Genomic DNA, 14,435 nt, shown 5'->3' on the forward strand with positions numbered 1-14,435 from the left:
AAATGCAAAACASCCATGACATGGAAAACAGAGTGGGAGGAACYTGTGCTTGAATAGAAAGCCTACCACTGGAGAAGTCTTTTTATAGAGGGGTTACAAATTGCTTATGAACAGGTCTACTTGTTAACAAAATGGCTGCAGCTGCAAGACAATCGGATCAAATCAAACTGTGGACCGATGAGATGTTTGAAGAAGCCTATGGTTTTGTGTGGGGAGTGATACACTGGCTTACCCTAATAGGATTTTGGTGTGCTGTGGAACAAATCCTCCAAGATGTCCTTGTGTGAATATGTTGCCACCTTGTGGCTAGTATTTTGCATGAAAATACAGAACAGCATTCCCGTAGGCTTGGATATGATGTGGTGGATGMACAATGGCTTTGTGTGTGTTAACTTGCCTGCTAAAAAACAGACAAAAAAGGAATTTCTGAAACACCTTTCTAGTTTTGGACAATGGCTCATGGCATTATAACATGTGCAGTTTGAATGAGATGGCCAAAAACAACCAACCCTGGTAGAAAACAGGATTCCAGGCAATTTCTGCGAGAAAGCAAATCTAGCACTAGAAAATAAATAGAAGCTGTGGGGTGTCCCAGAAAGCAGGATTAATTTAGCCAGCTACGAAGCTGACAGTCATATGCCTATATTTTCTGGTTAACTTAGAAATATTAACTTTGATATGGGTTGTTAAGTCAATTATACCATTTCAAGTCTACACAGTATACAAAATATTAGGAACACTTCCWAATATTGAGTTGCACCCCCTTTAGCCCTCAGAACAGCCTCAATTCGTCAGGGCATGGACTCTACAAGGTGTCGAAAGCGTTCCATAGGGATGCTGGCCCATGTTGACTCCAATGCTTCCCACAGTTGTCAAGTTGGCTGGATGTCCTTTGMGTGGTGGACCATTCTTGATACACTGCAGATCTTGATACACTCAAACAGGTGCGCCTGGCACCTCTACCATACCCCGTTCAAAAGGCACTTAAATATTTTGTCTTGCCCATTCACCCTTTGAATGGCACACARAATCCATGTCTCAAGACTTAAAAATCCTTCTTTAACTCATCCACTCCCCTTCATACACAGTGATTGAAGTGGATTTAAGTGACATCAAGGGATCATAGCCATCACCTAGATTCACCTGGTCAGTCTATGTAATGGAAAGACACCTGGTGTCTGGTCAGTCGATGCCCTAATGTTTTGTACACAATATTTAGGACAGTTAGCTGGCTAACTCACTCATTCATCCTGCTTTCTGGACCAACCCCCAGATTGTGTGTACCACAATCACGAGACAACTCATTAACAGTGCCTAAATCTTTATTTTTCAATAAGCTACATTTTTTTCTCTCCAAATTAGACAGTTTTACATCATTACACAAGAGTAACTTAAATTATCGATAGTTGACATGTACACTTGATTCCAGTCTTAAATGGAAGAAAAGTTAAGACAAAAATCAAAAGCCCTCAAAGAAACCTCGATGAACAACTGTTACCGTTAGGTTATTCTCCCCATCAAGTCATCGATTGTCCACTGCTGTTAGCGTAAAATGAGTTAATTGAACACAGTGATTTGATAGTGAGACAATTGGATAGTCTCATTCCAGTCAGTTGGTGCATTATAACATCACTTTACACAGTCAATTTACAACAAGCTGCAACCTTTGCAAAAAATACATGGCACTATCAAACTGGTGAGACGTAACAGAAAGAAGCGAACTGAGCAGGGAGAACGAGACCGCTTGATATGAGACACACTGTGCACAGTAACACAAGAACAGCCCGAACATTACAACAGGGCTTTAGTAGTGTGCGCAAAAGAAGAAAAACTTAAACACTTTCGTACTGTAAGCAGTGCCATCATCTTCAGGAGAGAAACCAATAACAGAATCATGCTGCACACACCTGGCTGGCTAATCACCCTTTGGTTTACTTTACTTCAACCGTCAGTCAATTTTGCATTCGTGTTTGGTTAACTTCCCGCAAACAAACACTTTCTCATACAAACTCAGTGCCCAGCCCGATAACATATCAATACCCAATCTGCAAAGACAAAAGTATTAGCATTTTGCATTAGAAAGGCCTACTAGCATAGACTAGTATAGACTAGCTTAAAATGTACATACCTATACTTCATTAGCCAGATCAGATGCGGGTTGCTATGAGTACTGTGTCTAATGTCAGTGGTATCAGATTATTATTCCCAGTTAGTTTCCAGACCAGCTACACTTCCTCAGTAACAAATATAATGTCAAGTGTTTAATTAAAGTACAAGTCAAAAACTGCCAGGTTGAAACAAATGAATGGCACAGATAAATGCAGTCCACATGTGTGATCAACTGATAAAAAGACAATGCACAGTATATGTTATACAGTATGTGCCAGAAAACTAATTTTCTTGCTGAAATATGTGTACAAATATCTACACTATTATACTTGAGTCTAAACACTGGTAAAAGCCTACCAATGGAAWTTTTATTTGTGAAGTTTAGTGCTGGGGGCTACGAAAGTTCAGTTGACGTACATCTTCATGAAAAACAAACCTTCAAAAAAGAAAAACAAAACAGAATATCAACAATGCTTAAATCACCTTCACTCCAAACATGTAAGGTTTTTGTCTGGTACAATTATACAGTATGCTGCTATGGACTTGAAATMGGTTGTGTGTGAAAGATTTGATGTTCCTGTGCTTAAAAATGTGCTTTACTGTGATAAAGAATTKTTGTATGGGCTAAATCACACAGACTGCTATAAGCACAGTCCGTCAGATAATAGTACTGACTGTGCTTTCATTTAAGGATTTGTGTTTGTACGACAGGTAGGTTCTTCCCTTTTCTCACTGTGCACAGTGAAGAGGCTGGCCAACAGAAAACATTGTCTACCAGGGGTTGAAAAACACAACAAGGACATGGAATGAGAATGACATTTAAAAAGTTACAATCAGACAACCTTCCCTGTCGCAAAGTGAGGGAGACGCAATTCTTCACACCAGAATAGAAAAAAAAAAAAAGAGAAAAAAAAAGAATACTTTCCCCCCCAAATTCAAATCACAACATTTTGTTTTTATCCTACATCCAGCTCAAAAAGCCACATTAATATTTCAACAAGATGAATATATATTTTAAATCATTTTAAGGTACCTCTATATTTTTCAGATTATTTACAATTGTACAAGCAAAGCACACACTTCAAAGTGCACATATTTGATACAGTATTTACTATTTTGCATTTACAGGATTTATATTTCCRCAAAACAAACTGAAAATAGGAAGTAGAAACAAGGTTAATCAAATTAGATTATTTTCTTACAATTTTACACCCACCCCTCCCAAAGAATGCTGCTAGATTTGTACTTTAAGACCTAGTAAGACTTGTGATGTTTGGTATGACTAAACATTTAGATGTGTTACCCTTAGTAACATTTTGGGGTTTGAAAAGAAATAAACTCTACATTGTCTCATATAAAAGTTAAGGCAAAGTCATTTTCAAGTTTAAATAAAATTCAAGTTTTTCAAACACTGGATGGAAAATATACAGTTGTATATTGTATATTTCTTCTTAAAAATAAAAAAAATTATGCTCTCTCATGGAATAAACAGCATTGGTTTATAAATAAGCAGATATGGTGCATCATGTCTTTTATACCAGCTCAGATTTTTTTTTAAATAAATAAAATAAAAAAACTCTGCAATTTAAAGACTGTCCACCCAAGTGCATCCCAGTCTTTCAAAATCAAACTCTAAATGATGTTTTTGCAAACCAAAATCAAACGCATCAAAATCAAAAGCAGCAATGACTATCAGTACAGGCCATTCTGTGACTTAGGCAATGTCTCCTCTCCAAAATGAGTCCTCTTATCTAAGCAGAGTATTCAACTCRTTGTTGCAGGAAGACGTCAATGAGACACTAAAGAAGTGCACAAGTTCCACTTATGAATGAGTTATTTTTTTCTACTTATACATTTATGCAGAGTACAGAGGGGAATTTGGAAGCTATATGGTTTTTGTATGGAGAGCCAGGAGAAATCTACAGAAGGCATTCTAAAAAGAGAAAAAAGCATGCCAAAAATAAATATTGAGTGAAGTCCTACAGTGAACAGGGGCACTTCTACTGTATGTGAGGGGGAAGGAGTTGGAATGACCCAAGAGTGCTGCCCCCTCTGCCCAACATTTTCTTGCCCAAACTGAAAGGACTCATCTATAAGCTGCTCAGGTTCACAGTATGCAAACAGGTCAAAGGTCATTCATTCACTGCATTCTCACAGGGTACAGTTTACTACTCTTTTGACTGTCACCCAATGAATAAAGCAATACCTTATTTCTAAAATGGCTGCATTATGGTTTACCTTCAAATATAACATTTGTAGTGGAAAGAATATCGTACTTCTTCCTTTTAACCAATTCCACTTCATTTTCCCATTTGAGCCACCAGGTGTACACATTCTAAGGTGTACACCCACATTACAATTAACTACTGTAATACTGAATAAGAAGCTAAAACAGCTTCAAAAAACACCACGCACCAGTGGTTTCACAAATGACTACCTCAAAAGCAAAACAATAAAATAAAATTAGTGTGACTCCATAGGTTGTGTGCACAAAATAAAATGACTATACCAAGCCTAAAGTTGTTATTCTCAGCATGCACYGAAGTATGTCTTATAGGCATTTACATGGCAGTAAACAAAAAAGTTTAACTCGTGTGTGAATTTATCCCCATAGAGGTTAATACAATTAGTCAACATTTGAGAGATTCTGAAAMCTGATCATCCTGTCACAACATAATAATAATGCACAAGTCAAATGGCAAGAAGACAGTTCATTCTTTAGGGGGAAAATCTATTGGTTGTATAGCTGAAATTGTAAAGGGCTTACTTGTGACCATCAGACCTTTCCATATTTGTCTTTACATGTTAGGTTCCCTTTTGCTTCTGTATGTAGGTAAAATATGGATTTCTTAATTAATCCAGAAACAAAACAAAGTGCAAAGTTTAGTTGACAACATGTATCAAGTATTATTATCTAAGTACAGTACCAGATTATTTGAAGTAGCAAGTTCCAGGTTCATCCTCTAGCTAGCACCATAGCTATCTAAAATAAAACATCCCACTGTTTGAATGAAGTCACTACACCCTGCCAAAACCCTACTGCCGACTCCTAGTAGCTGAGCACAGGAGGTTGGTGGCACCTTAATTGGGGAGYACYGGCTCGTGTTAATGGCTGGAGTGGAACGGTGTCAAATACATCAAAACACATGGTTTCTAAGTGTTTGATTCCATTCGCACRGTTCCAGCCATTATTATGAGTCATCCTCCACGGAGCAGCCTCCACTGTAGCCTATCCATTGCCAACGTATGTGCCCYCTGAACTAGTCTGACATGCTTGTTTCACAGCAAAATAGTAAAGAAAGAAAATAGTCCACAAGAGGCACCAATCGACACCATGTGATGAATTTATGGGTCGTTCCACGAAATGATTAACTTTTGGACCCCTTTGATATTTAAAGTATAAATGGTGCACTAATATTGKATTTTAAAAGTGTGTTATATTAAATGAAGTGCCTTTTAATATAGACCACATGGGAATTCAATAAATCAAATTCTTTATATGAATGAAGACTTGTTAAAGTGCCTAAATTCAAAATCCCTCCGTGACTTSGAGGAATATTTTAACCCATCATTGTAAAGCCCTAGTTAATTTGTTGCATTGACAGTCATATCTGAAGATAATTTTTTATTTGTGATTTTCTGTGTCCCTCAATTTAAAGGTCAAACCTGTTACGTGAACTAAACTATCATTTTAATATAGTTAAACTATTCCTTTTTAAATATGTTTTTCTCCAAAAGAAACATGAACATCTAGTCAAATCATAGTGTAAAAGCAGGTGACCTGGTTCTACTCTTTTGCCATTTTCTGGTGTTTTGTGGTAGAAAACTGAGCGAGTCAAGCATAACACGTCAACCCTGTTACCCATAGATAGACAGGCTAGAAATGTTAACTTAAAAATGTTTGTGAAGGTGCCAATTAATTGCCARTCCCTGTTACACACAACAAACTTCCATTCCACCTTTCAATATGGGATTCACGGCTGATCTAAGATGAAATTGTCAACCCTGCGACAGTCAACKGTGTTACTTATTTTGTCACTTACTATAGTAATWTTTTATTTAACGCTGAGATGGGAAAATGTGTCAATTAAGTTTMACGTGCTCTTTATGACAGAAAGTAAAAATAAAGTGAAGAAATTAAATTGGACCAAGTTACACATCTCAAAAAGGCACCGAATTGCTGGAACGACCCTCATCTGCTTTTTCCAAGATCAAAATGCATGTAGATTTCTACTGACCCTGATAGTGGCTCTCTACGAGGACTAACTAGCAATGTGCTTTACACGGCTAGGAAACAGACTCCTGCATTGGACAACAGAAAACAACTAAATGTAATTCTTTACCACAAGAAATACCAGATAAAGAAAGTCTAAGGCGCTCTCAAAACCACCAGCACGCAACAAGTAGTACTTGTACCAACGATCAAAACCAGTATGCAAATAAATGTATTCTCCTCAAATGCTGGTGTTCTAACGAGATAAAGTGTTCCGTGTTGGCAAAAAGGTAATCTAGTTTTGATAAATGACACCGGTGGTGAAGTCCCTCAGAAAGTAAGTCATCTTCTGAGGATTTTAGTTAAGTCCGTAAAATGAGCKTGGACTAGTTGACCTTGAATATGAACAAATATGTAAAACACATCATAGCTGCGTCCCTAATGGTACCTTATTCCATATGTAGTGCACTACTTTTGATCGAAAGTAGTGCACTACATAGGGAACGATTTGGGGCACAACCATCTTGTCTGACTGATATGGTGATCATCACACCCTGCAKTGAAATCACATCACCACTTAACGGGACTGCATACAAGACATACAGACACCCCCCCACAGTCACAACAAATGACATGGCAACAGCTACACTGTTCCTCATCTGCTTCCTTTCATTCACCCGTTGTTGGCTTCCACTGATGACCTCACAATACTTTGGACATATGAATTTATCCCACTAATCTGAACAGGAGTACATGTTCAGATTAACAAAAAWAWAAAAAATAAACCCTCCAAAAATAAATAAGTAAAAATGATTAACGGTGCTCTATATGCACACTAAAGTGCTATTGTCTGAAAGCCCTGATCCAGAAAGGCATCCTCTCTATGCTATGAATGACTGGTGAWTTTGGAATAGGTTGTATTTGAATAGCCCTGACTTTTTCAGATTTCTTTCACTCTCACATTTTTGTTTTGAAATTGACTTGATTGCAGTGGGGGGGGGGTTACTGCGGGGACTTTGGGGGAGTGTTGAGATCTTTGCTGCTGGCACCCTTCCCTGGGTGGTGGGGGGGTGGTGAAGTCCACCGGCCGGTRGGTCTCCGGACCTCTCGGGGTCTGCCGAGGGTGGCAGACTTGGAGGAGCATGGGTATGTCTCTCGGGTGACCTTTGGCTCACCCCTGTCCCCTGGGGCTGCGTCAGTGCACTTCTTCTCCTCTCCTGCGGAGGCAGCGCTGCTGGCTGGTTTGGCCTCTTTAGGGGCCTGTAGTATCGGAGCGTGGTCTTTAATCCTCTGGCAGATCTCAGCGTAAGAGGGCTTTCGCAGTTCCTAACAACAAAACAAAACACATACTTGTAGGTGATTCATTTCATAGGACATTGACTATGCCCACTGGTTTGACATATTAAAGTCCAGAAAACATGATTATTACCGACCACAAATCAGCATTTACAGGTAACTGCCAAAATAATGGAAACACTTGAGTAAATGAGGGATAAAAAGTATTTTAAAAGCAGGTGCTTCCGTACAACTGTGGTTCCTGAGTTAATTAAGCAATTAACATCCCATCATGCTTAGGGTCATGTATAAAAATACTGGGCAGGTCATTATTTTGGCTACCATGGCTATGCCCCCATAGGATTACAATGCCCCCATCCACAGGGCACGAGTGGTCACAATGGTCAGAAGAGCATGAAAACGATGTAAACCATGTGCCATGGCTGTCTCAGTCACCAGATCTCAACCCAATTAAACACTTACGGGAGATTCTGGCCCGGTGCCTAAGACCGCTTTTTCCAGCATCAACATAACACCAAATTATGGAATTTATTGTGGAAGAATGGTGTCGCATCCCTCCAATAGAGTTCCAMACGCTTGAAGAATCTATGCCAAGGTGCATTGAAGCTGTTTTGGCTAGTGGTTGCCCGCCTCCCTATTAAGACACTTTTTGTTGGAGTTTCCTGTATTTGGGCAGTTACCTGTATCTATGACTATCAAAAAATCTTTATCAGCTAATAATATGGAAAATGGACCTGATTATGTTTAAAATGCTTTAGACAGCTTACTTACTGTAGCAGTACCATTGACTTGAACAGATTTGCTAGCGGTGTACAGAGCAGTAGTGATGCGCTCCATAGAGACCTGAGTCTCCTGATTCACCTCCAGAACCTTCACTTCCCTGAAAAACAAACATTTATTTCACACAATGATGTGAATGACATGAAATTCTTCCAAGTCAGCTATGTTCTCTCTCTCTACACAAATTCAGTTGACATCAACAACAATGGTGTTCCACGTTATCAAATGGGACACACACTGACAAGGAAATGGTGAGACAAAAGATGAGTATGAGATGTAAAGCACACTGTTCTGTTTTTCTATACAAATCATGTTAGTGGGGGTATGCTTACACATTTTGATGGAAATAGTGTGTGTGTGTGGGGGAGGTGGTTGGATCCAAAGTGTTACATGAAGGGAAAACATGTCCTACACTCACTCTGCAGGTTTGGAGGAAACACGGACAGGGCCAGAGGCTGGTCCTGGGTTCGGGGGAGCAGTGGGCTGGAGGTTCGGGGGCTGTGGAGAAGTGACCGTCCTTAGTGGCTCCTTGGGTCCTCCTGAGGGGAGGGCACCTGCAGAGCTGGCATCAACGCTTACATTCTGGAACGATACAAAAAGACATGAAAAACAATACAACTAACGGCAAAGCTGAAATGTTGAGCTGAGTTATTGAGTATGCTGGCTTGGAGATAAGAGCTTGCCTGAGTCCCAATTGGCACCATATTCCCTGGTCAAAAGTAGTGCACTATATATATGGAATAGGGTGCCATTTGGGACACAGAGTATGGTGGCCTGGAGATGAGCGKTTGTGTTGGTAGATACTGACCCTGTCCTCTGTGGCTCCTAATACCATGCTGGCCAGTCTGTTCTCAAACATGTCATCAGGGGTTTTGAGGTGGCCTGCGGCCCCAGGCAGAGGGGGGAAGCTGGAGAGCCCCAGCTCAAAGCTGGGGGACGGGGGCTTCTGAGGAGGGGGTGGCGACTGGGTAGCCATTCTCTATACAACAGAATAGCATGAAACACCGTCAGACTGGGTAGCCACTCTCTACACAACAGAACAGCATCAAATATAGTCAGTCACAGAGTAAAGACAGCATCCCAAATGGCACCCTATTGCCTATATAGTGCACTACTTTTGACCAGGGCCTATAGGGGTCTGGTCAAAATTAATGCACCATATAGGGAATAGGGTACCATTTGGGACACCCACAAAGCCAGCCAACTGTACGTACAAAAGACCTGCAATATTGAAATTCAGTCAGAAGATGTCACTGCCTGAAAAGCTTGCAGCAGCACCACTGATGGCTCTTTCTCCAAGTCAAAGACAAGTCTAAGAGGAGATAAATTAAAAAATATGTACTTACRGTAAACTTGTTGTCGTCCCTCTTTTTCCTAGAACCATAAATATTTGTCCTTTAAYAAAGAGAACATTTGAAAAATTCACAGACAATTGTATTCTATTTGAAGCCTAACTTAGCATAACAGAGATTTTAACAATGCAAAACGTGAGCACCTTGCTCACTTTGTTGTAATACTATAATCCGCTCCAAATAGCACCTTATTCAGTGCACTACTGTTGACCAGAGCACCAGGGCCTGGGACTAAAGTTGTGCACTAAATAACAAATAGGGTACCATTTGGGAAACCGCCTATGGAGGTCTATGGTGGTGATGATCATGCATATAGTGGAGGATACCTTACCTTCCCCGGCCCATGCCCAGTGAGTAGTCAGTGCTGACGGGCTCTACACGACCTGTACTGATGTCTCTCCTGGGGTAGGTCATGGTGGAGGGGGGTAACCTGGTTCTGTTCTGGCTCGGGAGGCGTGTCATTTGGGGGGAACCCCGCGGTACCCCGTTCAGAATTCGCTCCGTGGGGAAGTTGAAGATGGTGGGGCTGTCCAGGAGCCCTGTGCCGCGCTGGTCCATGTTGGGTATTGTGGGCCTCAGGTGAGGTTTACTGTGAATGTGATTCCTGAAAAGAAACAATATCATATTTGAAGATCCTATCTATACAAGCACAGCAATCTAGAATTCTGGGCCCATACTCAAAGACTCAAGAGTAGGAGTGCTGATATACTGTATATACAAATCAGCTTGACCTTATATACACGAGGGACCAGATCCTAGATCAGCACTCCAATTGTGAGATGCTTTGTGAATACAGGCACAGGTTGGTATTGTCRACATTAGATGGTGAATCTCAGGGTACCCACCTATTCCTGGGAGAGTAGTGCCTAACACCAGCAAGAGGAGACGTCGCTGGTTTAAAACTATGGGATGTTGTAAATCCATTGATAAATTGAGTGTTGTGAAATTGGGTAACCTGTTAGAAAAGGAAACACAAAATCATTGACTTTTACAAGAGTTCTTGTAGCATATTATACAGTGAAATTAGGAATGGCCTGTATTGTAGCCTTGTGGGTGGTAGGTTGGCAAAATCCTAGAAACTTTCTAACTAAAAATGTCCAGGTTTCCCAGAAATCCCAGTTGGAAAATTCCCAAAATCAGGAGGGAAAACCAGAATTTTGGGAAAGTTACTGGAATTTTYCAACCCTAAACTAGATTTTAGGTTGTGTGTGGGCACGCCTGTTGTCCTCACCAGCGAAGGGTCTATGAAGCTGTGGGTGGCTGACCAGGCCTGTGGAGTGATGAGGCTGTAGAGGGGGAACTGCTGCTGAGGGCTGTACACTGGAGGTATGTAGTAGGAGGTGTAACGTTGTTGCTGCTGAGCGTAAGGGTGAACCTCCACCGGGCGGTAGCCATTCTTTGGCATAAAAGTGTTGATAGCGATTGCCTTCGCCTTAATCCGTGCCTGAGATTTGAGAATAGAAAATATATTTTTTCCTCAAACTTATCAGCAAAGTAAGCATTTCAAAGCGGTGCACAAAGATTTTGATAAAAAAGCTACATTTGTCTGAGGCCTTATGTCACATCAACACTAAATGAACCCATACAACTGCATATTGAATTATGTTATCCACTGGGGGGGAAAGCATTCATTTTGGTTGCTCTGCTGACGGAAAAGGTTCTGAACCACCATACTTGGAAATACTCCAGAATTTACAGTTTATGGGTCATGTTCATATTAGTTTAATTAAAGTTCACTAATTAATTAGCTTACCTTAATAGGCTTCCCTTGGAAGGTTTTCACTTCTTCACGAAGATACTGATATGCCTGGAAAATAGGATAAATGAAAACTTCAGACAYAGCAGGATTTTTTAAATACCCACGAATGTAAGCTCATGGCCAGTATGAAACACTGTATGGTAGCAACTAGCAATAGTACACCAGACCACCAAACCCATAGCAGGGCAGTTAGTGGCAGGTAGCATGGCAGTTTCACTGACCCAGCCCTACAATCCTAAAACKTGACGTGCTAGGAAAAAAAGTTGCTTCATGCACCATTACTAAATCCTACAATAGTGCAACATTCTTGAATGTTTCTGACCTGTTGTGCATCTGCTTCCGATTCAAAGGTGATGAACCAGTTGTCGTTGTAGGCAAACTCAGAATTGATGAATTTAGGTAAGTTCTCTCCTTTAAAAAGAGCCTCGACCTCCTGCAAAACAAGAGCAAATGTCAAGCTTAACGTCAAAACTCCTTCGATACTGTGAACAAGTTCCTGGTGTCGACTGAATAGGCCCCAATTGTGGCTTAGGGTGGTTTTGCGGTCTAAGCTGCTGCCTCTGGAACACATTGCTGCAGCATTCGATCGAATCTAGTAAACTGCTATTTTCAGCACCTCCCTCTTATCTCTATCCTATGTAATAAACAAAAAATACGAGAGGAGTGGGCCCCTTTAACTTCAAATTTAGTCAATATTCCCCGATGGGAGTGCGGTTCAGACTGAAATAACTGACCATAACACCATTCAAATGTTTTGAACTGCTAAAAACGGCACCCTTTAATTTGTCACACTGCACGACATGGTACTGGCACGAGGCACAATAGATGAAACCTCTAAACACTACATAAACAAAACAACGTACCATTACCATTACTTTCTCAAAGTCCAACAACAGGGTGTCTATAACATGGCTAGGAGGAAGGTGTGCAAACGAATCATTGACGCAGAGACAGGTTTTTACACCATTCCAGGAAAACAACTCTTAGCAAATATTAGGCTAGAGTAATGTGCTGCGCACTCAAAACAGGAAATTACCTTCCTTGCCAAGGTTAAAACACACATATAGCGTAATCATATAAGAGCTTGTACTAGAATGACCTTATCTTGTTAAAAACCTGTTATTTTGRTCCACTTTCTACCATACTGGATACAGTCTAATGTAGTACATGGTTTCTTATGCCATAATATCAGGGGGCAGTTAGAACTGCAAACTGTATTGCTGGTGGATTTGAAGGATCAGTCAGTCAGTCAACAGGAAATATCATTGTGCTCTTGGGTAAAACRTTTTATTTGTATTTTTAATTTCGGCAGAAATGTTGCAGATGGGGKGGTTCCAGTCCCTAGTGAGAKACCATGGGAGAATGGTATGACGATGATTTATAGGGAAAGATCGGTTGATCTGTGGCATGTCTGAAGGGTGGAATAGATGAGTGTTAGAATAATTATATGCACAAATGTACAGTATAAATGTTTTAGGTCRTGCAATCAGGGGTGAGGGTGGGGATGGGATTATTGTATGTTTTGGTTTCACAATTTATGCTTTGGCTTTAATGCTGTGATGCAGGTGCTGGCCCTGACAGTTAAGAGTAGCTCAATTCTATGCCCGCCCGGGCGTCGGGTGGGACTTGGTTTTTTTCCCCGCACTTGGAAAAACCATCTGGGCCGGGGCTTTGCCTTGCCTGTGTCWCGGGGCGAGCGCACCCACTGACCACAACACCCACTGACCATTTGTAGTCAGTGTACTGCATTGTTTAAAATAAAATCATTCTAAATGCATGATTTCTTTAGCAAACTGAATCTGTGTCCCAAACAACACCCTATTCCCCATTTAGTGCACTGCTTTTGAACAGAAGACTAAGGACCCTGGCCAGAGGCTAGCCAGTGAACATACCTCTATGGGAGTGCTCTCAGGGACCTCTCTGAGGATGACAATGCAGCGGTTCTGGTTGGGTCTCACCTTCTCCCCCTTCTCATCCACCTGGACCAACGGCAGAGCTATGGAGGCAGGGAAATAAGTAAGTCCAGTGAATTTAAAATCAAAACCTTATTGCTATGTAAATTTAGCTAGGAATTGGTGTTGTACAGAGCAAGGTTAACTGATACAACTGAAATCCATAACACAAATTCTCTAAGTAAAATGAAACCTCCATTCCCAACAATGTCTCTATAGTGTAAAAAAAATATATGCTATAAGTAAACATTAAGTCTAGTAAAAAAGAAAAAAAGAAGAAAAGCACTTACACCGTAGGATATCGACAATCAACTCCACATCCGTGCTGAGTTTCTTGACGTGGTCCAGGTTAGCTACCGTCACGATTGGCACATATTGGTCACTATCCATCTGAGAGATAAGATACATGTCGCTGGACAGATTCTCTCTGAGAGAAGACAAAAAAGTTGAGTCACTCCCTGTAGCCTAAGTCACTCCTCCCTCCCCACAGCAGCCACAAGTACATTTTTGACAGCATGAAATAAAGCTTTCATTTAGAGCAAGCCTTCCACAAAGGGCAGAAGATAGAACTAATGAGAATGCGACCGCTGTTGGTCATCATAGCAACAAATTTTACTGGCTGCATTCTAGAATGGGCAGCACTTAATCACCATCAACAAAATCTACAGCCCGGCCTCCCGAGTGGCTCAGTGGTCTAAGGCCCTGCATCACAGTGCTAGCTGTGCCACTAGAGATCCTGGTCCTTGTCCAGGCTCTGTCGCAGCCAGCCACGACCGGGAGACCCATGGGGCGGCACACAATTGGCCCAGCTTCGTCCGAGTTAGGGGAGGGGTTTGGCCGGCAGGGATGTTCTTGTCCCATCGCGCTCTAGCGACTCCTGTGGAGCCGCCTTTCCCCGAGTTCGCCAGGCGCAATGCACGCTGACACGGTTGCTAGGTGTACGGCGTTTCCTCTGACACATTGGTGCGGCTGGC

The 14,435-nt window shown here is 41.3% G+C and overlaps 1 protein-coding gene across 3 annotated transcripts in view; it reads right to left on the reverse strand.

Moving 5' to 3' along the window:
• Positions 1 to 1,304: 1,304 nt before the first annotated feature.
• The window catches only part of LOC111979816 (la-related protein 4B), a 40,445-nt gene continuing 27,314 nt past the window's right edge, over positions 1,305 to 14,435 (reverse strand). For 2 of the 3 annotated variants that reach the window (XM_024010530.2, XM_024010529.2), the window contains exons 6-17: positions 13,752 to 13,888; positions 13,402 to 13,505; positions 11,832 to 11,942; positions 11,504 to 11,557; positions 10,982 to 11,194; positions 10,596 to 10,705; positions 10,082 to 10,354; positions 9,745 to 9,793; positions 9,207 to 9,377; positions 8,817 to 8,980; positions 8,390 to 8,498; positions 1,305 to 7,648 (exon numbers count right to left, since the gene is read on the reverse strand). In XM_024010530.2, coding sequence (XP_023866298.1) covers positions 7,325 to 7,648; positions 8,390 to 8,498; positions 8,817 to 8,980; positions 9,207 to 9,377; positions 9,745 to 9,793; positions 10,082 to 10,354; positions 10,596 to 10,705; positions 10,982 to 11,194; positions 11,504 to 11,557; positions 11,832 to 11,942; positions 13,402 to 13,505; positions 13,752 to 13,888 — 1,819 coding nt within the window. In that variant the 3' untranslated portion in view covers positions 1,305 to 7,324. The remainder of the gene's footprint in view (positions 7,649 to 8,389; positions 8,499 to 8,816; positions 8,981 to 9,206; positions 9,378 to 9,744; positions 9,794 to 10,081; positions 10,355 to 10,595; positions 10,706 to 10,981; positions 11,195 to 11,503; positions 11,558 to 11,831; positions 11,943 to 13,401; positions 13,506 to 13,751; positions 13,889 to 14,435) is intronic. The other variant, XM_024010531.2, reaches the window with a different exon arrangement.

This window comes from Salvelinus sp. IW2-2015, linkage group LG19 (assembly GCF_002910315.2).
Source record: "Salvelinus sp. IW2-2015 linkage group LG19, ASM291031v2, whole genome shotgun sequence".
In the NCBI taxonomy this organism is placed as follows: Eukaryota; Metazoa; Chordata; class Actinopteri; order Salmoniformes; family Salmonidae; genus Salvelinus; species Salvelinus sp. IW2-2015.